The sequence below is a fragment of the Marmota monax genome, unplaced genomic scaffold, assembly GCF_021218885.2.
Source record: "Marmota monax isolate L192 unplaced genomic scaffold, Marmota_monax_Labrador192_F-V1.1 WCK01_AAM20220418_F8-fsc00029, whole genome shotgun sequence".
Lineage (NCBI taxonomy): Eukaryota > Metazoa > Chordata > Mammalia > Rodentia > Sciuridae > Marmota > Marmota monax.
The window spans coordinates 5908449-5932464 of record NW_026693024.1 but is presented as its reverse complement, the minus strand read 5'-3'; the positions used below and the strand labels follow the sequence as shown (position 1 = coordinate 5932464).

The 24016-nt window shown below is 47.6% G+C and overlaps 1 protein-coding gene across 2 annotated transcripts in view; it reads right to left on the bottom strand.

Moving 5' to 3' along the window:
- Positions 1–1848: 1848 nt before the first annotated feature.
- The window catches only part of Cdyl (chromodomain Y like), a 179726-nt gene continuing 157558 nt past the window's right edge, over positions 1849–24016 (bottom strand). For both annotated transcript variants that reach the window (XM_046453463.2, XM_046453464.2), the window contains exons 3-7: positions 18646–18902; positions 17093–17265; positions 11389–11599; positions 4441–4584; positions 1849–3484 (exon numbers count right to left, since the gene is read on the bottom strand). In XM_046453463.2, coding sequence (XP_046309419.1) covers positions 3326–3484; positions 4441–4584; positions 11389–11599; positions 17093–17265; positions 18646–18902 — 944 coding nt within the window. In that variant the 3' untranslated portion in view covers positions 1849–3325. The remainder of the gene's footprint in view (positions 3485–4440; positions 4585–11388; positions 11600–17092; positions 17266–18645; positions 18903–24016) is intronic.

Sequence of the window (24016 nt, the reverse complement as noted above, 5' to 3'; positions counted from 1 at the left end):
AGTCTTACCACTTCCCAATAGCACCACCCCGGGGACCACGTCTTTAACACGTGGACTTTTCTGGGGGGATATTCAGGATCCCCATGATGCGTACTCTCAAAAAATTACATGGGCCAATGCACCAAGTATTTAGAAGAGAGCTGGGCATGTGCTGCCACACTACTGTCACCCTTGTCACAACAGAGGAAGCAAGTCCTGAGTGGCACTAGTGGTCTCCAGACCCTCTGCTTCTTGGGTGGAGGGGACTGAGCAGTCTTTAAACCAGGAGCAGGGAAACACCAGGGAAGAGGACCTAATAGACACAAGAGCATAGTTTGGTTTTGGTGCATATCCCTTTAAGGTTTTAAAAACATAAGATATTGTTGCTGTCTTCAGTATATTATTTTATAAATACTCCATTCTTTTTCTTCCTTCCTTTTTGTACTAGAGATTATACCCAGGAGTGCTTAACCACTGAGCCACATCCCCAGTCCTTTTTAATTTTTTGAGACAGGTTCTCACTAAGCTGCTTAGGGCTTCACTCAATGGCTGAGGCTGGCCTTGAACTTGCAACCCTCCTGCCTCAGCCTCCCAAGTCACTGGGATGGCAGGTGTGTGCCACCAGGTGGGGCTCCATTCTTTTTCAATAGCTGTGTATTCCATCGGGTGGTCGTTACACACAGCTGTAATCACCCTGTGAGCTGAAAATGCATTTACCACACGTAACCTGAGGCACGCTGCAGGGTGCTGGTGGTTTCCCTGGTGCCTGCTGAGCTGACAGCTGCCACTGCCCAGCCTCACAAGAGTATTAGACCACATAGACTCAAAATTCAAAGTACAGTTTCTACTGGCTGTGTATTGTCTTTGCACCATCATGAAGCTGCAAAACCAGAAGTCGAACCATTTCCAGTCAGGAACTGTCTGTAATTACTTAATCAAAACCCTATTGTTGGACACATGGGCTGTTCCTAACTTTTCCCCATTAGGCACGATCCTGAGATGAATGGAACTGCATATAGATCTCTCTTCTCACATTTCCAGTAAGAATTTATTCCTTAAGGTGATTTGTATTTAAGGAATTTATTCCTTACAAATGGAATTGCTGGGTCCAGGTTTTCAGTGATCTATTTTGACAGCGACTGTCCAATTCTATAAAATTGTACCGATTTAGACTTCCAATATCAAAGTTTGCATTTCCTTCCACACTCACCGACTGGGTGTGAATCTCAGAACTTCACCCACGTTGCCAGTGTTCCTCCAAGTGCTTCAGAGAAGGGCGGACAGGGCCTGGACCAGCCACGTCCAGGCTGATGGAGCCAGATTCCTACCCTGAGAATCTACTGGGCTAGTTCCCTAGTGGTCAATTCTAGAAAGCAGACAGAACCAGGGGTCGTTACTGGAATACGGGTTTTGCCACACTGACCTGGCCTAAGCCTGGTCTTATCCCTGACCGATTACCTTTGTGATTTGCGTCAAATGTTAAAAAGGGAAGCTTCCTTCCTCTAAGACAGGAACGAAAATACCTACACTGCAGGTGTGGGTACAGAAGAAATAAGTCACAGAGCCAAATCATAGAACTTATGTCTGATATGACATAAATGTATCAAGTTGACAGACCTCAGCAACATATTTTAAGAATATTTTCTTTGATAGAGAAGCAGGCAGTGGTCCCTGGCTGGGGCGGGGGTAGGGCTTTGGAAGGATCTGACTGGCTGTATCCTATTTCCTGCCTGGTGGAGAGTTACACAGGTATATTCATCCCACTAAACTGCACAGACGTTTTAGTACATTTTTCTATTTCACAGAAAAGATCAGAGAAGACATCTCAGGAGAAACCTTGCAAGTGAAGAATCACAGAAACATTTCAAATGTGTTAAGAAATATTAGTTTTATTTAACCAGTTTTCACAGCTGAATATTTATTCTATAAAAACTTTACAGATTGTACAGTTTATATATAGTTCAAACTACTGAACAAAAAGTAGGTCCCACAGATGCAAAAATACTGTACCAATCAATCCAAGTAAAGGCAGATTTACACACTGTACAGTTCTCCGCGTGGTCGGGGCGGGGGTCAGTTCTAAGTATAAACTTCAAAACTGTACAAAAATAAGGTTTTGATTTTATTTCATTCTTCATACATTCAATATGATTGCAAGCCCAGAAGCCTTACTAATAACAGGCGTCTGTCGTCAGGAATCAGTCCCCACTCCTGAAAGGAATGCGCGTCCCCGTCCACACAGGGCACTCTGGGACTCTGAACTGTACTCAGGATGTGGTGGAGACATAAAAGCAGAGACCAAGAACATTAAATGTTGAATATAAGGTAGTTCTTTTTTGTTTGGAAAGGAGTTTCTGTATTTAATAGTGTGCCAAAAGAATTTTAACTTATTAAATAAAATATATTCTAAGTGAACCTAAAAATTACACTTTATAAACATAAAAATACTTTTTTTTTTGGTGTAATTCAGTCATATCTGCAGATAGAAAACCAAAAACTGTATATAACAGAGTATTTCTCACCCAGCAACAAGAAGTGCTTATGTAGTTATTTTCCCAAAGGGTCAGAGGAACTATTTAAAACCCACTAAGACTAACTCATAACTTAGATACTCATACTGAGGCTATTCAGTGACTCACTAATACTGTAAAACAAGCTTTCTTGGAGAGAGTGGTTTCTTCATGTTAACTGGGTAAGAACTAGACATAATAAGAAAGAAGAATCAATCGACATCTCAGCATAAATCCTAAGTGCATGTTTATGTCTTTCAGCGGAACTACTTTTCCTTAAAGGTAAGTCTTACTTTTGATTTAGAATTTTCCATCTCTGAGGTATCTGTACCTCTCCCCTTGGAGACGAAGGAACGCCTCAGGTCTTTTTGTATCTCTATTTGGGGGAGGGGGAGATGAGGTTGGCTAATACCCCTTTAGATTCTGTGTTCGAGAAGGAAAATTGTAAAAAAAAAATGAGGAAAATAAACATTATTCCAGACTTTCTATCACCCAAAATGAATACAACACAATTCTCTTTTTATACAGTACTAGCCAAAGGAAACAAAAGTTAGAGCGTCCAAGAGCAGCCTAGTGCTCCCCATTATACTTTTATACTTGTGAGTATATAAGTATAAAATAATGACGTTTGCACAAAGGAGCTTTGTAGTTATTTATTTGAAAGTTACAGTACTTAAAAACTCCTCGATAATAAATAGCCTGGATGTTCCCAGCCCTGCTTCTAACGTGTGCTACAGGTAAACTTGTTTCAGGCTGTGAGGATGGATCGTGGCAACTGGGAGCCGCCGATGTCCTGCTCAGACCAGTTTCAGGGTTGCTGGATCACGGCCTGCCGATCAAAACTCATCGATTTTCCTCTGTAAGTACTTTAACATGGAGTCCATGCCCTGGGCCGAACCCCAGATTTTCTTCAGCACTTCACACTCCCTCTCGTTGGCCTGCTCCAACTCCATCTTCATGTTACAGCGCACGAGGGCCTTGGACTCCTCCAGCACCTGCAGCGGGCAGCAGGGGGCAAGTTAGCATGCTGACCTCTGCGGGCACTGGCCCTGCGTCCCCACCTGGGGAGACCGTCAAACCCGAGCCACTACTTGTTTCAAGAGCCAGCAGCCCACCTCCAGGGCCCCCACACACGTCAGGACAGCTGGCCTCTGAACCGGTGGGTTCCACATCTGTGGACTCTTATCAACACGGCACTGAAAATATTTGGAAAAATCAGTGCCTGTATTGAACATGTACAGACCTTTTCTTGTCTCAACAATAAAGGTATAAAACACCTACCAAAGTAGTATTTACAGTGCATTAGGCTTTATAGGAGGCAAATACCAAGGTGTTTTTATATAGGGGACTTGAGCACGCAAGGAGTTTGGTACGGGGAGGCCTGGAACCACTCCTTGTGGATGTGGAGGGTGACTCTACTGCACTACTGTCATAGGCAGGTGTGGACCCCTGAACTGGATGTCCACTCCCTTGATACTTTGAGAACACCTGTTGAGCACATTTTCTAAACAAAGTTTAATTTTAATTATGAAGGTTGTTCAGATGTCTGGGCAAGTTTAGATGACAGTTATGGCAGTTAATATTTCATCCTATAATGTGTTAAGTGCAATTTGTTAGAAGATTATTATTTAGCACATTTATTAAACAACAACAACAAAAAAAATAGGCTCACCAAGTGTGGGGGACACTAAGTGTGATTATATGAAGGGGCTTCACCAGCAGGAAAGAACGGTATCAGTGTTGGTTGTGGTAGACATTCAGTGGACACCTTAAATTACTAATTCAAAATGAAGTCTACTCCTTTAATTTGGGGGGATATTCATAGGGGGACCAGGTGCACAGGTCTGGGGAGACAGCACCCACTGTGGTCTGTCAGTACTGGGCTCGAAGGTGGCTGTGCTGCGGTGTGGGGGACTCAGGATATACAGGTGAAAGAACCAACTGCACGTACCACTGGGTTACACGAGGCCAGTTCCTTGATCCGAACCATGACTTCCTGGGTGAAGGTCCCCGGCCAAAACACCTGGGAGACCAAGCCTTTGCCACAAGCCTCCTGTGCAGTCAGCTTCCGCCCACTGAGCAACATTTCATTTGCCTGAAACAAGAAGCGTTGACGGGGTGTGACACTGGGGAGAAGACAGCAGGGGAGACCCATCCCCAGAACCCACCACTCAAAATCCAAACTGAGACGGAGATTTAAAAACGCTGGAATCTGCCGTGTCCTCCAGGGGCCACCAAGAATAAACCACGTGCGAGGGCACGAAGAGTGGGGCCTACTGGGAGAGCGGGGTCACCTCAGAGAGACCCTAAGACCAATTCTGGGGAAGTGAGCCCTAAGTAAGGCTAGGCGAATCAGAACCCAGGACCCGAGCCAGGACTAGGCCAACGGGGTGGCCTCTTCTCCAGACACAGAGCCAATGTTTTGGTGGCAGTGTGCTGGGGGTTGAAGCTTTGAAGGCCACACTGTCACCTGGATATTAAAATGCGAAATGATCCAGGCAGGACCCCAGTGTGTCCCAAATCACTGTGATCTGTTTAAGAGGGCTAACGTGAGACCCACTGGACAAAGCTAACATTTGCTTTTGTTTAAAAAAACCCACATGTATAATTGACACTGATTTTGTCCTGGATCCCAGGTCACTTTTCAGGTGCCTGGAGACTGTGTGTGGATCGGCTCACACTGTGAGAGGCAAGAAGGGAAGGACGCACCTGATGGGCTTTGGAGTGGCCTAACATGACAACTGCCTGCCCATGGTCATCCTGAGATGACCCCTTCCCCAGTTGGGAAGAAGACCTGACCACGAGCGAAGTCCTCTCAGGAAGGCCTACAGTCACTGAGTGTGTCCCCTGTGGGCCCTGCTTGTCCACTGCAGGTGCAGGCCGTGGGCACAGGCAGTGTGTGGCTGGTGTGTGCCCTTCAGCAGAGGGGCAGAAGAGTCGGGGACGGGCTCCTCACGAGATAGTTTGCCAGGTCCTCAGCTTCTCCCAAAGTGCAGCCTGCTCTACGGCTCAGTCTTGGGACAAAGCTGTGATGTGTGAAGAGTGCTCAGCCCCCGGCGGAGTGAACAGCTCCCTAACGTGACACGACCTCGCTGCTGGCTGTGAAGACAGCTTTTCTCAAGGCAGACTCCAGGGCAGTGAGGAAGGAGGCCGGAACGGGGCCCCTGTGGCAGGCTCGGTGATGCGCCCCAGGGTGACTGACTGTCGCTTTCCTGGATTTTGTCTCAGTATACAGTGAAGACAACACCACTCAATCCCTTGGTCAAGGAGGACGATGTTCTCCAACAAGACCCACCTGAACCAGAGCCTGAGCTGGGCCTCCCACACCCAGGACCGCCTGGCCGGGGAGGATTCTCCTCCATCCCTCCCACGGCTGCCTTCCCTGGTCCCCCTTTTCCTGGTTCTCTGGACCTGGGCCCGCCAATCAGAACTGCCCTCCCCTCCTGCAAGCACACTGCCCCGGGGGTCTGTCTTCCTCTGAGCCCAGCCGGCTCTGCACTGCGACGGTGGAAAGTCCTTCCCTAACCCTAGCTTTCTCTAGTCTGGATGGCTGGATGTGCCGGACATCCAAGGGCATTTCTGAATTTACCCCAGAGTATCAGCGTTGGGGCTGACCCTGGTGGCCTCACATAGGCAATGGTTCACTTGGTCATTAAAACCACCAAGCAACCATTAAGAAAAAGCTAATAGACTCCATCTGAATCAGGGCACCCACTGCCCCCGCCCCCATTTTCACTAGTCATAAAATGGGAGGTTTTAAACTTCTACCCAAATAACAGACTTGCAAAGCTGTGGTCTCTGGGAAATTCACTAGCTGTGGACTGAACACGAGACCCTGGGAGATGACCCACAGAAACAACTCATGTGGTCGGAACTGTCCAAATGTCTACAAGTCACCGTGTGAGACCTGGACCTGAGGAGGAATGCTGGAGGAAGGAGAAACACAGGCCTCGGCCAAAAGGACACGAAGAGGCACAGGGAGAGCTTGGGGCGGGGGGGGGGGGGTGGGGGTGGTGGAGGGTCTGGGTTTCGAGCTACAAGAGCAGCTGTGGCTGGGGTTCTGCCACTTACTCCTGGGGCCACCGTCTGTAAATGCCCCAGGAGGGCAGCTCTTGTTGGTGAACTCAGGGAAGGACGTGGCCATTGACTGGGCACTGCTCCAGCCAAACGCCCCATGAGGACTCAGTGGTCCAAGCTCACAAGTGGGGCCTGTTTGTGGGCCTGGGTCCTTCTTTGTGCTCTCCTCAGCCGAGACTCTGTGTCAGTCACAAAGTCCACAACTTCCCCAAGCATGTAGGCTCCTGGGGGTGGGGTGGAGGGTCACAGGCTGATCTGTGACCTTGCAGAGTGTCTGGAGTATAGTAGGCACCCCGTGAATGTCTCCTGGGGACAAGGAGGGTGACCCATAGAATGGCCTCCTGAGCTAACTGCCATGGTGTGGCTGCACCTGCGGCTAAGCGTCATCTCCCCGGCAATGGATGGAGGGCTCCTAGCTTGCTCCATGATCACGTGATCCCCTGTGTATCTTCAGTCTTGCCTCAGATACACCCAAAGTTCAAAAAAGGAAGTGCATCATTTCAACAAGAGCAACCCCAATAAGCGACACCTCAACACCACTTATTTACTTTTTGTAGAGGTTCAAATACTCTGCCTGAAATCTGATGCATTTGCAGGTGTGAAGTGTAGGATCCTCCCTCTTGCTCAGAGCAGTTTCTCTCTGGGCTCTGGAGTCATTCGGGGATGGTATTAACTTTGGTGTGGGGGCTGCTGTGTGTGTTGGAGGAGGCTGACCAGCATCTCCTCAGTTGGGACAACCAAGACAACATTTCCAGACAGACATTGCCCCATGCCCTGGGGTGAGCAAAGTTGCCCCAGGTACATTCTAGGGGAACCAAATGTATCTATTTGTCAAGACCTGTCCAGTGGGGAAGACAACTGACCCAGATTTGTATATGATTTGGCCAAATCCAAGCCATCTACAAATCCTGCCAAGCAGTGAATACCAAGACCCCCATCGCCAAGCAGCACGGGGCCCAAGGGCTCCACTTCCAAAATGCCTTTGCCCAAAAGGTGCCTGATGTCCAAGTTTGCCCGTTTCCCCCAGATCTGCCCTTCCCGTGCACCTACACCTCACAAATATTCTCAGGTCCTACAACAGGAGAGAACAGAATCCTCAGACTTCAATCTCTATAGAGAAACCCAAAATGAGCTTATTCGCATGATGTTATTGTTGATAAGGATTCTCTACGCCAGGATTATTATGAAACCACCTACCCACAGTGAGAACTCACTCAAAGAAATTGTAGTGATGACCTGAACCTGGAACCAGGCAGCGGCAGGTAGGTGCAGCCTGGTGATGCGGACAAGACGGACAACACAGATGACCCGAGCTTTCATGTGGGAAGCATGGAGCACTCCCTGGGGTGGACAAAAATACGCCCCCAGCCCGGGAAATGCTGGCTGCCCAGCTGCTGGGAGAAGGTCAGCAGGCAACTGAGAGCTTCCAGCTGGCCTTACCCATGGACTGGCCCTTCCTGGGGCTGCTACTGTAGCCAAGTGTGGCGTAACCATGAGGCCATGTAGGCTCCAGAGCTTCGGGGGCTGGACAAGGCTTTGCCAGGGCTGCACCCCAGCTTTGCCCTCTGCCCAACCCTGCTTCCTCCTGCCCTTCCACCGACGATGACACCAAGCTCACCAAATCCCACTTGCAAACTCCACCTCAGCTTCCAGAGAAGTGAACTTGTGGCAGGTGGGAATAGAATGAACGCGGGGGGAGGGACTCGGGGGCTGGATGGCTTCCTGTTGGCTGGCAGAGTACCAATGGTGCCCGCACAGGGGCCTTCAACGTGTCCCCGCCTAAGGTAGGTCTGTTAGGGAACCACAGAACGTGGCATGGGACCTCTGGGTGGATGCCTCCAAGCCCTGAACTTCAGACTCCTCTGACCCTATGTGTCCCCAGAATGGTCCAACTGTCCCCACTAACAGCACGCTGCCCTGCTTGAAGGCAATGTGGGTTCACTCTCAAGACAATACTGAGACCTGTCCCATCCTCCACAAACTGAGACCCCTAAGACCTGTCCCATCTTCGCTCAGGTGTCAGGCCTGTAACTTGTCTCCTCCCTGAGAGTAATCGTAGAGCCAGCCACAAGGTACCGGTGGGGGCAGTGGAAGACTTGTGGGTCTCATTCTAAGGGCATATGGCCCAGGGCCTGACAGGAAGGATCAATGGTGTGACCTCACTCCTGGATAGTGCTGAGAGTGGGGACTCACTCTGAGCAGAGCAGGAGGGCCAGGACAGCTGTGGCTGACAGTGGAGGGGGTGGGATTGGACATCACGTGGAAGAGCCAGGGGCAGGATCACAGGATAGTTCTCAACGCCCTGGAGCAAGGTGGTGCTAGTCTCAGAAGGGAAGGATGTGCCTGCTGTGCTGGCTGGGACTTGTTAGAGTGTGTGGCCATGGGGCACCAAACAAACACATGTCAGCAACGTCCACCAGAAGCTGAGTCACACCAGACCCACAGGTGTGAGGCACAGGGGTCCTGCCTTAGCCCATACCTGTGGCCACCGGGGGATTCCCTGTGACTATGCGTAGTCAGTGTGTGGGTATGCAAGCCAAAGGGGAACAGCAACTTGACTGATGCCTTACAGGGCCGTGGACATAAAGAACTGCGATGAGGGGAAACGCTACCAAGTGGGGGGTGCACCTGGAGCAGCAGCCGGAGATCCAGTTAGAACACTGATCCACAGCAGGGGTGGGGGGCCTGGATGGCTGGCTGGGCTGTCGTCCTGACTGCAGCCATCCCCGTGAGGACCTGACAGCCCTATGAACTGAGCAAGGGATGGTTTCCACAGCATGGGCCCTGAATGCCAAGGTGATTTTAGCTACTGCTGCCTCCAGTCAGCCTGCACAGCACTGTTCTTAGAAGCGCACCCAGTTGGCACCTGGTGGTGCCAATGGGAATGTCCCACCCCTGCCCCCAGTGTTGCCTGGTAATAGCAGGCCCTCAGGTCTGAGGCTTAGGGAGGGTCTAGTCCACCAGCACAGAGTGCCACAGAGCGCCACAGAGCATTATGCCCGAACAGAAGACCCTCCTAGTGGTGAGGGACTTACAGGAGGGGGCCAGGACCACGGGGCCGTCTGGCTGAGCCACACACAGCATCTACAGAAGCTGTGGCCTGATGGAGGGTCCGCAGACCAGGGGCAGGCAGAGCACCAAGGTGGCAGTGTGTTCCCTGGGCACAGGACTTTTTCTGACTCGTGGTGCATACAGCACACCCAACACCTGCTACAAGTTGTGTCCCCAGCTGGAAGGATGCATGGCCTGGGGCAAAGGTGAAACAGGACACTCTAGGTCCTGCCCTGCCCAGTGGTACCACTCTGGCTTGAGCAATGCAAGGTGACCAGGCCTGGGCCCGTTAGTAATGACACCAGCAGAATGTGGTGAGGGCACATCTAGCTGAAAAGCAGGATGGCCAAGGCCCGAGTGGCAGCGGGCTGCTGCTTGTTCTAAGGAGGAGATTCCTCCTCCTCACGGGGTTTTTTTTAAGGGGGTGGGGTGGGGGAGTATTCTACTTTTGGAACACATTCAGGCTTATGGAAACATTATCAAAACGTGTAGGAGTTCCCATTAGCTGGCCCAGGCCTCCCCACATTAACAGGTACCTACCTGTTAGGAGGAGCAAACCCTGGGCGTCACCACTGACATCACACGACTCACCTGCACCACCCTGGCCAGTTTCCCCACTCAAACCCTTTTTCTGACCTGGGATCCCAGGACTGCTTTGAGCTGTCCCATCCCCTGTCCTCCTGGGTGCAATGGTCCACAAGCCTCAGTGTCTCCATGCCGCTGACACTTCTCAGGAGCACTGCTCAGTACTGCAGACTGCCCCACGGCCCGGGTCTGTCGGGTTTTCCTGGTGACTAGACTGAGCAGTGCACTTTGGCAGGAGTGCTGTGATGGAAGCTGTGCCATCGCAGGTGTCACGCCTGGTGCACTGAGGTCCACAGGCCTGGCTGGTGGATTCTGACCACGAGTCTCTCCTCTGAAAAGCTCTTTTCCTCACAGCCCATAACGAGAGGGTGCAAATGTCCTCTTCCTCCCTCAGGCTCCCATTCCCTCAGTTTGGTAGTCTTGGACGGTTATTACCGCCTGACCTCGTCCTAACCCCGCAAGGGAGGTCTTGCCTCCGTTGTGGGTGATGCCACCAGCCGGCAGCCATTGGCCTCTGTAGGGACTCCCTCAGCTGCAGAGCCACCCTGTCCGGACCACATGGGCTCCAGAGCCCCCGGGTATGGCAGAGCTGCAGTCTCAGGTCCTCCCTGTCTCTCAACAGGTGCCCACTGGTCGCCTCCAACTTGTCAACTTCTGGGGAAGCACACCAGTGGCACTGCCCCTTGCCCTAATTCAAGGACCAAGGAAGGAGGTACGTGTGTCACTGTGTTTCTGCGCAAGGAATCAAAACCTACCAAACACATGCTATGGTGGGTTTGTTCACACAGTTAAAAAAATCAAACTAAAATCACGTGGGAAACCCCCTCTTTTATCCTTTGCAACTATGCTCCCCCATTGCTTTCCTGACAAGTGCAAGGTTTATGAGTTATTAGGTAAAGAATTTTTCAGTTGTAAACTCTGTTGTCTGGCTTACACCTGGGGAATTATCAGTGTTATCAGTGTTGGTTATGCAAAGTTGAAGGCTTCTGTATGAATGGGGTCCTTCTCTAGAGAAGGATGCAAAATAGTATCATAATGTCCCATGAACCAAAATCTCCATTACAAGTGTATTTGATGGATAGTTCCCACAGAATGACACACTGTATTTTGAGAAAAACAACAACCACACTAAATTTCTTCAGGACATTTTCTAGAATGATCTTTTTTTTTTTTTAAAGGTACTCACAGATGCTCCTCCCATAATCTTGGGAAACATAACGGTAGAACAGCCATCTGGACTCTGTCCGAAGGTAGTATAGGGTGTTTGAAACCAAGCCTTTTCGTTAGCCCAAACCACATCACAAAGAGGCAATATGGATGCTCCTAGTCCAATGGCAGGGCCATTTACTGCTACAATAATAGGCTTCTTAAACTGAATGAAAGTATTCACGAAGTTTCTAAAATGAAAAATAAATGGGGAATTACTCAAAACATTGCATATTTGAGCAGATGAAAAAAAATCTATTATGGAACTCAGTTTTTACCAAGATGTAAACTCTGTGGAAATCATTATAAGCTGAAATTTGTTGAAGGCCCTCTCCCAGAAGTTTCGAACTTCGGATTTATTTACTGAGTGTCGTAAAGGCTTAACAAGAGCCAGGACACAACCCAGGGGGCAGCTCCTTAGTCATCTGGGAACAACAGATTCATCCTGAACTTGGACTGAACTAGACTGAGTGAGTGACCTGGGGTGTGTGGAAGCAGGATGGCTCAGACACCAGACCAGAAAACAAGAACCGCAGGTCCAGCAGGCACACAGCCACACCCCCTGCTGACCCTTTAGCAGACTCCACTTGGCAGCAACTCAAGGAGAGCAAGACCAGGAGTGGGATGGCCGCCACAGAGCAGGCAGATTTTATTAAAGAGTCAACACTGCTTTAGGATCTGGATGGAAAAGTAAGCTGCTTTTCAATTTGGGGAGATGGTGTCAGACCATATTGGGAATGAGCACGTTCCTCCCAATCCCAGAGGCTACGCTGAGAAGTTGTTTCTTATTATGACTTAACACAGTGGAGAAAAGGGTAAACATACACCAAAATGAATTCAAGATAATCCCTTTAAGGCAGTTCAAGGTCTAGATTGGAAATGCACAATAAAGAGAGCTTTCACACTGGATGGATTCTAAACCTGAACCCTTGTTAGAACTGAAAATAGCCATCTGATGCGCTCTATAATTCAGCAATTTAAAAAGCTTGAAGCAATCTGTTCAGATTTCTGAAAATCATACTCAGCATGCATGAACAGCTCCCACCCCCAATACTGGCAGGATGAGTGGTATTTTTCTGGAGGGGGCAGGATGGGGAGGCGAGGAGGGTGGGCATGTACAGGAGTATGTGTGGAGACCAAGGCAAGGAGGGGTTACAGAGCCAAGGAGCTTGTTAAGCTCTAGTCACTGCAAGACCCCCAAGGTCTGTGGGATCTTTGCATTGAGCAAGAATCCATTCATTCAAATGAATGAGCTTGCTAAGACTTGCTAAGTGAGAAGACCTGAGGCATTGTCACCAAGATCACATGGGGTCTACTGATACAGAGAGGGTCAGGAAACCTCTTAGCCAGGCTCTTGAAATTAGCCTGGAGAGTCTATGAGAAGCTACTTCAGTTGTGCTGCTGTTTGAGGCTTTGAGATGGAAAGACATTTCTACCCTCAGTTACTGGTGCCCCTTGGAAAGAGCTGCTGACTTGCCCCCATGATATGGAGCAGATGCTCCCAAAATATGTCTCCTTCAATGCCTGGAGTAGCTCCACATACAGGCTCAGGTGGAGTATAACATGCCCCAGTGCTGACATCTGGGAACCACCAGGGTTGGCAGTGACATGAAAAGGACCATAAAACCAGGGTAATAATAAAATGATTCCGTAGAGAAACGGTAAGAGGAACTAATTACTTCAAAAACCCGGCTTCTAAGGAGATGAAGAAAAATCAGAACTGGGATTTTAGCAACCTGCTGAATTTTTTGCAACTGAAATTTTATTTTGATTTTTGCCTGCAATAACAAATTCAACTGAAACCGAAAGCTCTTTTTAGGAGGGGACTGAATTCACCAGCATACTCTAGAGCAAAGATTTTCTCTTCTCGGAGGAAACTGGCCATTTTGTATGTGAGCTCCACAATACCAGAAAAAAACATGGTCCGCCCAGAAAATTGTGTTGTCAACAAAACCCTTCTAGAAATGCTGTGTCTAACAGAAACTTCTCAGGGCCACTGAGAACTCAGCCTTGTGACTACAACTCTCCAGGGGTAGGGAGTGGGGACAGCCCTCAGGCCTGGACAGGACCTCAGCAGCCTGCATCAAAGGAGACCAACGCTTGTGCTGGGTGTAAAGCAAGTATATTCAAAACTAAAAACAAAACACACAAGTGTGTGAAATGCAACATTTAACTGAGTTAAAGGCTATGCTGGGGAGGGCAAGGAAGGAAAAGAGATGCCATAACATTAGCTTTAAAGATTTATAATTAAGTACATTTACCAATGTATAAACATCAAAAAGCTAGATATTCACCTAAGGTAAGAGACCAGGAATTGTTTGGGGAAAAGAGGCCAAGAGGGTTTCAATGGCTAGTCCCTGCCATTTCTCAGCTGAGCTATTCATAAAATTCCTGAAACTGGAAGGACTGAATGGGGAAGAGGTCAAGATTGGGTGCTTTGCCCCTCCTTTGTTCCCTCTCCTGTCCTCTAATCTGGGGACAGAGCCCCTCCCCTTGGGCTCCCTCCTTGGTGGGGCAAGACACCTAGCTCCTCGAGAGAGGAAGCTGCTTCCTTACCCACCACCTGAAAGGAAGCTACTGTTCCTGCAGACTTCAAAAGCCTAATGACATAAATGGATTCCTGGTCATTCTGTGTTTATCACTAAAGAGCTGGACACTTTATGACAATGAATCTGCAAACTGGTTATCACCAACAATTCCAATAATGGAATTAGCTACCTGGCAAGCTAATGTTTAGTCCAATCTTCTTCTTTTGGCATTGCTATGATGAGGTCCTTTCAAAGTTTTAAGAAATTTGAGATAAGACACATAGAAACAACAACAATATATATATTATACACACACATATACATATACACACATACATATGTATATATACACAGTAAGCCAATTTTGCACATATAAAAATTAATTTAAATGCAAATGAGCAAGAGAAAGGTTAAGTGAATGTGGTGTAACTAATTGTTTTTCTGATCCTTCCAGAGTATATTAAGAAAAATTGGCATGGTCAAAAATGTATTCACTTAGAGTAAAACCAAGCAGGTTTCCTGGAAGTAGGATTTGGCTCTTTTGCAGAACACCAATTCAGTTTTGTGGGGAGCAAGGAGAGCAGAACGGAGTGGGGGCGGTTGGGAGCAGAAATGGGAGTGGGGGCTCATGAAATTAAACACTGAAAGTCATCTAGAAGTCCAAGAAACGAGATCTCTAAACCTGTCTGGACCTGTCTTTTCTTTGTTGTACTAGTCCCAGTGTCACAAGCTGTGGCCTCTGCCAAGGGCAATGCCACAGCGGAGGGAGCAGTGGGCTGAATGGCAGAGACTCAGTGGCACTCAGGGCAGCGCCACATGGGAGTGCGTCCCTGTGGCTCCAAAGGCACTGGAGGACAAACCTCATTTTCTCACTGCAGCAGAGCCACCCAAAAGCACAGTACTAAGGGTGAATTCAGTGTGATCTCGCAGAAAATAGTCATCATGGGAGGCATAAGGAGTCTTTAATTTATGCAATTCACCCTGGCGGGGTGTGCTGGTAGTAAGGGTTAGCTGCAAGTAGTCACAGAGGTTCTGGGGCTCTGTCTCGAGAATCGTGCATATCAATCAAGAAGTTTAATTCAAATTAAATAATCTAGTACTATACCATAAATCTGAAATTATTTAGGAGAACAGAAATAATACTTACATTATAAATTTCAAGCTATTTCTGAAAACAAACAAAAAACTATCACGATAGCCTGAAGATGGCAAAGTACAAAAGATTAAGGAACAAATAACCTCCTAAATGCAGGTGTATACATAGATTGGTCATAAAATTATGAACTATATCATGAAAGGCCAAGATATACCCCATAACTAGGAGGCCTGGGGTTCCAGGAATCTCTGGTGGGCTGAGTGGGTAGTGCCCATGAAAAGCCCCTTGGGGATCTGTTACAGAGAGATACCCAGACCCATAAAAACTGAATGGTTTAGGGGACCAGAAAGCCCAGTGCCACAAAGGAGTGCTCGGAGCCTCAGCCTGTCAAAGCTCAGTAATTATCAAAATCTTAGCTTCAACTCTGTGAGTATCTGGGGCTTTGGAAGAGATCCAATCCACTTTACTGCCCTTCTGCAAGTCTGCATCTCTTATCCTTTTTATCCTTTTATAAATTAAAAAGGCAAAACCCCTTAGCGGGTCACGTAGGGATATATCCTTTTAGGCTACAGATACGAGCCTCCCTGGCTGGTGACTGGTCTCATTCATTTCATATAATTCACTTCTGAAAAATTAGATACTTTCAATTACACACATTGCTTAGTATTATAAATGAGAGGATGTGCTTACAGCGGAATTGGTGATTCTAGGGGGAGCTTTTCGTACTGTTATGATACAGTAGTGGAAAATCCAACAGAGGAAGTGGAAATAGCTCAAAGTCCTACAGTTAGAAAGGAGAAAAGCGAGCTGCAAAAAGCAGCACACGGTGTAATCCATTTATCTAACAGAACTACAACAAATCTGCATTATGTGTGTGTATATAAAACATACAATTAAAAATGCTGAAGTCAAGAAAACGACTGTACACCATGGTAACTATAGTTAACAACACTGTACTGTATGCCTGAAAACTGCAAGAAAGTAGATTTCATGCTCTCACCACAAAAATGGGTACATGAGACAATGCAGACATATAACAAAACATTATGCTGTAAAAAAGAATGAAATTATGGCATCAGTGACTAAATGGAAATGGAGAATATCATGCTAAGTGAAATTAGCCAAATTCAGAAACTCAAAAGATTGAATGTTTTCTCTCATATGTGGATGTTAAAGTTAAACAATGAAAAGGAAGAGAGAAGGATGATATAAAGGACCAAATATAAATTAGTAGGCAAGCAAAATAAAGTCCTGTGGAGTAGAGGAAGGAGAATTGGAGAGGGGAGGGATGTGGGGAGGGAAAAGGGAGAGAAGGGGGGGGGGTCATGAACTTAAATTGATTTCTATGCACGTGCGAATTTGTTAGAAGGAACCCAATTACTATGTATAACTATAAAGCTCTAATGAAAAATTCATTAAAAAAGCGAACATAAAAAAAAAAAAACACCCACTATGCTGTACACCATAAGTATTTGCAATCTTTACTTGTCAATTAAAAAAAATAAATCCTATGAAATAAAAAAGAAATTGTTTAGTGGAAGGTTGTGGAAGACATCAAGTGAAGAGTGGGGTGGAGTGAGAAAGGGGAGTCTTCCTCTCTCCTGCGATCCAGTCTCTGTGCAGCTGGAACAAGCCGCAGCGAGCGGGGTCTGCACTAGCAGAGCAGCTCGCCATGCCGCACTGAGGAGCCAGCCTGTCACAAAGCCCACCAAGGGATGGTGGGGTCTGGCAAACTAGTAAGTCATTATCTGGAACCCAGAGAACGACTATTCACGGGCCGAGGACAACAAATAACGGAAAGCCTGCCGACACATGATCCTGCAGAGTCCTCTGGTCACTGGAGCCTTCCCGGGCGCTCTGGGAAGGAGCCAGCCTGGAAACTGGTTACCAGCCCAAGGCCAGCAGGAATTTTTGCCAGGCCCACAGAAGAGGCAGGTGACTCATTCATTCTGCTGCTGCGCCCCCAGAGGTGAGAAGCCTGTCTGGGTTGCTCTCGCAGAGACTGAACACTGAGCACAGAACACCCCAGCCAACATCCACCACACACCATTTCTGCATACCTGATCGCTTCCGCCATTTTAGTGCTTTCTCTCTTCCTGTCGTCTGTGAGACGCCGTATAAAATAAATAAAGTCAAGACCGCAACAGAAGACGCTGCCCACCGCGCTCAGCAGCACCAGCTTGCTGTCGTCCGCAGCTGCCGTGTTCAAAGCACTCTGGACTTCTCTCATTACCTGAAAGTCACCATAAGTTCAAGTGGTAAAGAGCATTTGGGTACAGAATCCCACAGCATTTTATTATCAAATAATCTAGGCAAGGAAGACGCATTCCCAGCCTGATGGAGTTTGTTACACCCACCAAGACTAAATAATTCGCACATTTCTTATTTTCTATAACTGCAGACTGGGATGCTGGGAGTGGAGAATAAATATGACTATATAAGTAATTAGAAATAGGGCACAGGTATTTAAGACAGGTTATTTGTATCACCTTCCCATTCTGTGGCCACTGCGGCTGTCAGAAGATAAGGCAAGTCACACACGGTACCCAACGGGTATTTCTACAGTTTGGACAGCAGGTGGCATATTCAACCAGTTCAAAGGAACAAGTTCAGTTCTGTTTCTTGGTTGCTCTTTCACATCAGCCTACCAACCTAACACGCTTGGGTCCGAGACCTCAACGGTTCGGTGCAGCAGCGCATTAAGTACAAGCACTCAGCACGGGAGGGAATTTCAGAAGGGCAGAAACTCATTTAAAAGGATCTCTCTGAAGCATTTAAAAATAACCAGCGAGGGGACTCTGCAGTCTAAAACTGTACAGAGAGGCCTGGACTGGCTTGTTAAATGACCCTGGCCAGACACACAACTTTCTGTACTCTGGTTTTCTGTTTGGAAACAACTTGCCCAAGCTTCTCACAAGGACAAAACCACCGACCACCAGAAGTAAAACTTTGGTGCAGTACAGAGCGAGCCCCAACACTCTGGTCCTGATACTCTGTGGAATTAGCTTTGACTCCAGCCTCCTGGGTCTTTGGAGGCTGACTTTCTAGGTACTACCAACAATGAACGGGTGGCCGTTGTGTTGGGCTATGCTGAAGAGTATCTGTATGCTAGGATGTCACCCCCTCCCCTGAGCCTGGGACCCAGGGCATTTTAATCTTGTTTGAACAACAAAGAACCTGTTAAGAGTCTGATGACATCTAAGGCAAAGCACACACACAAACACTTCCCTTGTGACTTCGGGGAGGCTGTGTGGGCTCCCGTGTCCCCCATGTCCTGCAGATAAAGAGCTCCTGAGCTCAAAGAGGAGCGAAGACAGGGGTGTAGCTACTATCTCCCTGTTTGCAGCCACGGTTTGCACAGAGCTCACACACCCAAGAGAACTGAGTGGACACTCGGCACAGGCCTACTGTCCCCATGTCACTACAGCCAGAAGTATGAAGAGGAGCAAAGCTGTCAAAGTCACCTCTGCTTCCTACTTCTGGTGGGCATCGTGAGATGGCCCAGAAGGAGGTCAGAAAGAGCACAGAGAAGAGCGTCAACTCAGCAAAGCAGGCCAGGAAAATGGGGGCGTGGAGAAGCATGAAGCACAAATCAGCCCAAGGAGCATCTCACCTCTGGATTGAGTGAGTTATTCTCTGATGATTTTGTGGATAACAAGATGTGGGTGAAGCCATCCTGCTTCCTGACGACAATATCTCTGTATCTGTAGGCACTCTCTGTTTGCCTCACACTGAAACGCAACCGCTTGTCAAAAGGCTGGTCTCTTCTGTCGTCAATAAATTTCCTTTTCCCAGCCGTCACTCCTGTAACAGACGTCTGTATGTTGGTTGTCCCATTGGCTGTTAGCGCGTCCATGAACGGAGAGGAACCTGCCAAGAGCGTGAAATCACAGTGGTCTGTGATGTCCTACCACCAGCTCGCTCCCACTGTCACCTCTGAGCTAGATTACAATGTTCTGCCAGCCCAGGACTACACAAAAATCAAGACCTTCAGAAAGTTGGCTTTTAAGGTATTTGTTTCCTTCAAACAAGGAAACCACCCACTTACTTATCTGGCCTAAAAGATAAAAGATGGAGAGATACTTACTGAAAGGAAGCTACAAAATTTGAGAATTTTGAAGAACAGAATTGAAAGAGAATGGGTTGCTTGAAGAGTACCTATTCTAGGTTTGAGAAGTCTCAAGGAAAAAGGAAACTAATTCAAGAAAACAGAGTTAAGGCCATCTGCCATATAGCCCAAACTCCATTTTCTGAATGTGACTGTACAGACATGTGTATGCAGGCACCTGACTTCCCAGGTCTGGAGGGCTGAGTGATGGCTGCCATTTCTGACCACTTCTACCCCGGGTGCACTGGAAATTAACGATGTCTTCCTTAAAGGGTCCCAGTGGTACTTTTTAAAGAGCCTTTTAAGTAAATGAAGCCAGCTTCCTTCTCTTCCACCACATAAAGTATTCCACCAATGTTCCCATGTGCCACGGCTTCTCCATCAACAATTAGCCGTAAGATAGTCTCCTGGACTTAACATTTCTTTTTATTTATTTGTTTATTTATTTGTTAGGGATGAAACCCAGGGTCTCAGCCATGCTAGCTAGGTATGTGCCCTATCACTAAGCCACATCCCGAATTCCGAACACTTCCCCCCCTCTTTTTTTTGCAGTGCTGGGGATTGACCAGGTGCCTGGCACACGCTAGGCAGGCATCCCACTGAGCCACATCCCCAGTTCCTAACACTCTGAATTATAATAAAAGCCAAGGGTTTCAATTAATAGTTTATTGGAGTTACCAAGATGTCAGAGTAAGAATTTAAGTATTAAAACAAATAATTATTCTACTATGTATATTAACTCTCCAAATATTATCTAGCATGGTAATGAATGTAAGTCTTTGGGGAAAAAAGGAAAGAGATTATGAAAACTACATCAGATTTTATTAGTAAAATTAGCAATGGTACAAGTTTTCTGAAGGAAAAATTAAAAAACTAAGAATCAGAAATATTCCTTCCACAGTAAAAGAAAGTAAGCTATTGCCACCAAAAGACTAATAAATGGTCATTTTACAGAAGTCAAATAATCTCTCCCATAAAACAACTTGGCTTTCATTCAACTGGTAAAATGATAATATCTACTTTAATCTTTGAAATGAAAAAAATTTAAAGAGGTTATAATACATGTATATGTTTTAAGAATCTAAAAATATAAACATATACGGTTAAAGGCCCCCTCCTGCACCCACTATTGGCCCCAGGCCACTGTGCCCCAGTCAGCCCCTGGGGGTGGCTTCTCAGGTGTCCTTCCAGTGTCCTTGTCTATAGACAAGGAAATATAAATATGTACTTCTCTTCCCTCCCTTTTCAAAACTACAAATGATAGCACACTAGACAGTGTTTTGTTCTATTTTATTCTCTGCATTGAAGTTATTCTTTTCTCAGACTGCACAGTAGTCTACTGTACGGATGTATCAGAATTCATTTTTCTAATGCACACTGGGATAAACACTAATATTCAATGATTTTTAAAATATTATAACAATCCTGCAGTGTGCGGCCTTGGCCATGTCATTCCAATGCTGGCAAACCTAGAGGGCAAGCTCAAGTGCTTCTAACTGAAAGAGCACTTGACATGATCTACCTGTCGGACGGGATGCTGCCAGTCCTTCTGAGGAACTTGGGAGAGATCCTTTCTCTTTCTTTTAACCTCTTCTCTTCTGCGAACCCTCCCTGTCTGGGTTTAAAGTGCTCCCCAATCTCTTCTGCCCACAGACCCTCTCTCACCGCTCTCCTGGCACTGTCCTTCCCTCCCACACCTCTGCACCTCACCTGCTCTGCCCCTGCTGTCCCCACCTCTCTCTCTGTCCATTCCTGGACCCACTTCCAATTAAAAGCTAGAGTCAACACAGCCAAATAACTTCTGAGTACAGAAAAATGGGTCATGGATGTTCTGAGCCTCTGAGCTGAGCAGGAAAGGGAGAGAACTTGGTTTTATCCAGGGTGGGTCTTCAGGGTCGGAGATGGCTATTGGGGACCGGTGCCCAGAGAGGATGGCGGAACTGACAGGCAGTACTCCAGAGGGAAGAGCTGAGGGCAACTGAGCCTGCTGCCAGCCAGCCGGGGAGAGCCACACCCAGAGCCAGAAGACCACCAGGGCTGAGGGTGGAGAAGGGAAGGAAGGTAATGCAAGGGGAGGTCAGAGGGCACACTGCACAGAATCCAGACTACAATGAAACACAGACATAACATGTTAAATGAACACCATAAACATTCAAATCAAGAATATGCTAAAACAGCCGCGCATGGTGTCTCATGCCTGTAATCCCAGTGGCTCTGGAGGCTGAGGCAGGAGGATCACATGTTCAAAGTCAGCCTCAGCAACTTAGCAGGACACTTAGCTACTCAGCGAGACCCTGTCTCTAAATAAAATATAAAAAACATCCCTGGGTTCGATCCTCAGTAGTTAAAAAAAAAAGATAAGATTATGTTAAAATACTGGTTTCAGGAAAACTGAAACACGACTGAAGGTGAGAGGACACTGACATTTAGGAGAGGCTGACAGTAGGGATTTTTCTGGTCTAAAATACAGATCATGTTAGGAACAGTCAGGTTCAGGGGCAAGCATGAAGGCCATGTAGCCTGGTGCAGGAGGGATGTGACAAGGAACACGTAGACAGGCTGGGCCTCTGGCCTTCTCAGGAGGAGGGCTTCTCACAGACCACACCTGAAGGTGTGCTGGGTCTCAGAGTTACTTAATCCAACTTTTAATGATGCTGTTTTTCAAAGCACAAAAAATTGGTCCTGGCATCAGAGGGGGAGTGCTGTGGCTGTGGTATGAACGTGAATCCCCTCCCCATCCAGACCCTGAAATCCTCCGGGAGCCTCCACTAGACACAAGTCCGCCGGCCCCACACTCTGAATGGAGCTGACCCCTGCTGGAGCTGCGCTGGCTCCCACAGGTCCTCCCCTGCTGGCAGTCACCACCCTGAACTGCTCTTCCTTCTCACAGCATCTTTTCTTTCTCCGTTTGAAAGTTTTATTCCTCTCCCAGCAATTTTGCTGGTGGCTTCCTTCTACGGAAGCAGGATTTCTAGGACACGAGGTCCACACGGCCATTACACGTGAGCTTCAGAAAAAGCCCAACATTTTCTGAGGCAGCAGTTCCTAGGGAGCCTTCTGTGGTTCTGCAAATTTAGAAACGGATTCCTTTTGGCTCATGCTGCCCAAGACGACTGAACTTGGCTCTTGGCTGCTTGTGTGAAATCTGTGTTCGCTCGCTGTGCCACTGGGGTCCCTGCTGATTTCAGATTCTGATCTTGCTGGTGCCTCAACTACCACACCCTCCCCAGTATAAGGCCAGGGACCCTGTGTCATCCGTCTGTGAAGAGCACGAGACAGGAACCCTGCCCCGCTCCCTCTGCTCCTGGCCTCATGTATGTCACTCTGAGCTCATCCCAGGGGACCAAGCCACATGTTCTTACAACAGCCGGGTCTGTGCCCACTTCAAGATCTTTGTGCTCGCTCTTTCCTCTGCCTAGAATATCCTGTCCTAGAACTTCAAATGGCCAGTTTCTTCTGTTCATCTGGAGGGCAGTTCCAATGTTAGCTCCCCATACAGACTTGGATGTCCCCATCTAATGCCAGCCCTGTCTCGTCACCATTTCACATTACCCCGTTTTTCTTCAGAGCATACCTAAAGCCATTTCCTTCTCAGTGTCATCAGTGTGCTCCACCAAGCCTTGCAGGAGCCAAGACCCCCTGCTCATCTCCCTCACCCAGGTATCCCCAGGAACTCAGTGAATAGTCACCGAAATAAGAAATGAAGTCCTGCCACACTCTTGCCTGTAATCACACTCAGGAGGCTGAGGTAGGAGGATTCCAAGTTCAAGGCCAGCCTTGGCAACTTAGTGAGACCCTGTCTCAAAAAATAAAAAGGACTGGGGACGTAGCTCAGTGGTAAAGTATCTTTGGGTTCAATTCCCAGTTTAAAGCAAACAAACAAAAACAAGTCCCTTTAAAGTCCAGATCCCTTGATCTAGAGATAAGATGACTTGCCAGATGTCACATAGCCAACTGCCTCAAGCCAGAGTAGGGGCAGTCAACTCTACAGTCAGAGAATGACTAAATGGGAGCAAACCCTGGGACCCAGGGAGAAATGTCCTCCATGAAATAAACTGTGTGAACATTTGGAGTGATTCACTGGAGCAACAACTCTTACGAAAGCAGAGGAGTCCCAGTGGCCTTGAGAACGGATTGTCCCTTAAGGATGAGGACGCAGAGACCTCCAATGTGTTTCCATGGGTTATCAGTATAAAATCCAGAGAGAAAAGAAAGGAACTCATTTAGCAGCTCTTCTAATAACTGGTTTCCTTTTAAAGTACTAAAGAGCCAAAGATATCATCAAACATGGTCGGTGTGTTAAATATGGCTTCAAAAGGTAAAGTCTCTCTAAAAGTGCCTTGACACGTGCCTCGGGTCTTAGGAGAACGGAAGGACGGTGCCTGGCCTTCTCGCCTCCACTGATAACTAGGGAGCTGGACAGCGTGTATGCAGCGGCTGATCAGACGCTGGGCACAGGCAGGGCGGGCTGCTGAAGCCACGGGCCTGATGCAGCACCCAGCCTTCTGCTGGGAGGTGACCTCCACGCTGCACCTGTAGGGAGGGAGACCCAGGCAGTTTGCAGAAATGTTGCCCTCGAACGTGGGGACCCAGGAAGCTACAATTTTGGGGGCAGTGTCTGGGAAAGGAGGGAGCTACACACAATTAAGTTCCAGAACTTGAGTCTTTCTTTGCTGAGCACCAATGCGGGTATACACAGGGAGAAATTCTACAAGTCTGAGCAGGGAGCAAGAGTTCACAAAGGGTCCTCACCAGCCACAGTGAATAAACCTCATGGAACTCACGGGGCATTTGTGGAGAATCCAGGGAGGCACATATTATCAGCCAAACTAATCTAGATCTAGAATAAAGAATACTTTGAATTGTACCAACAAAG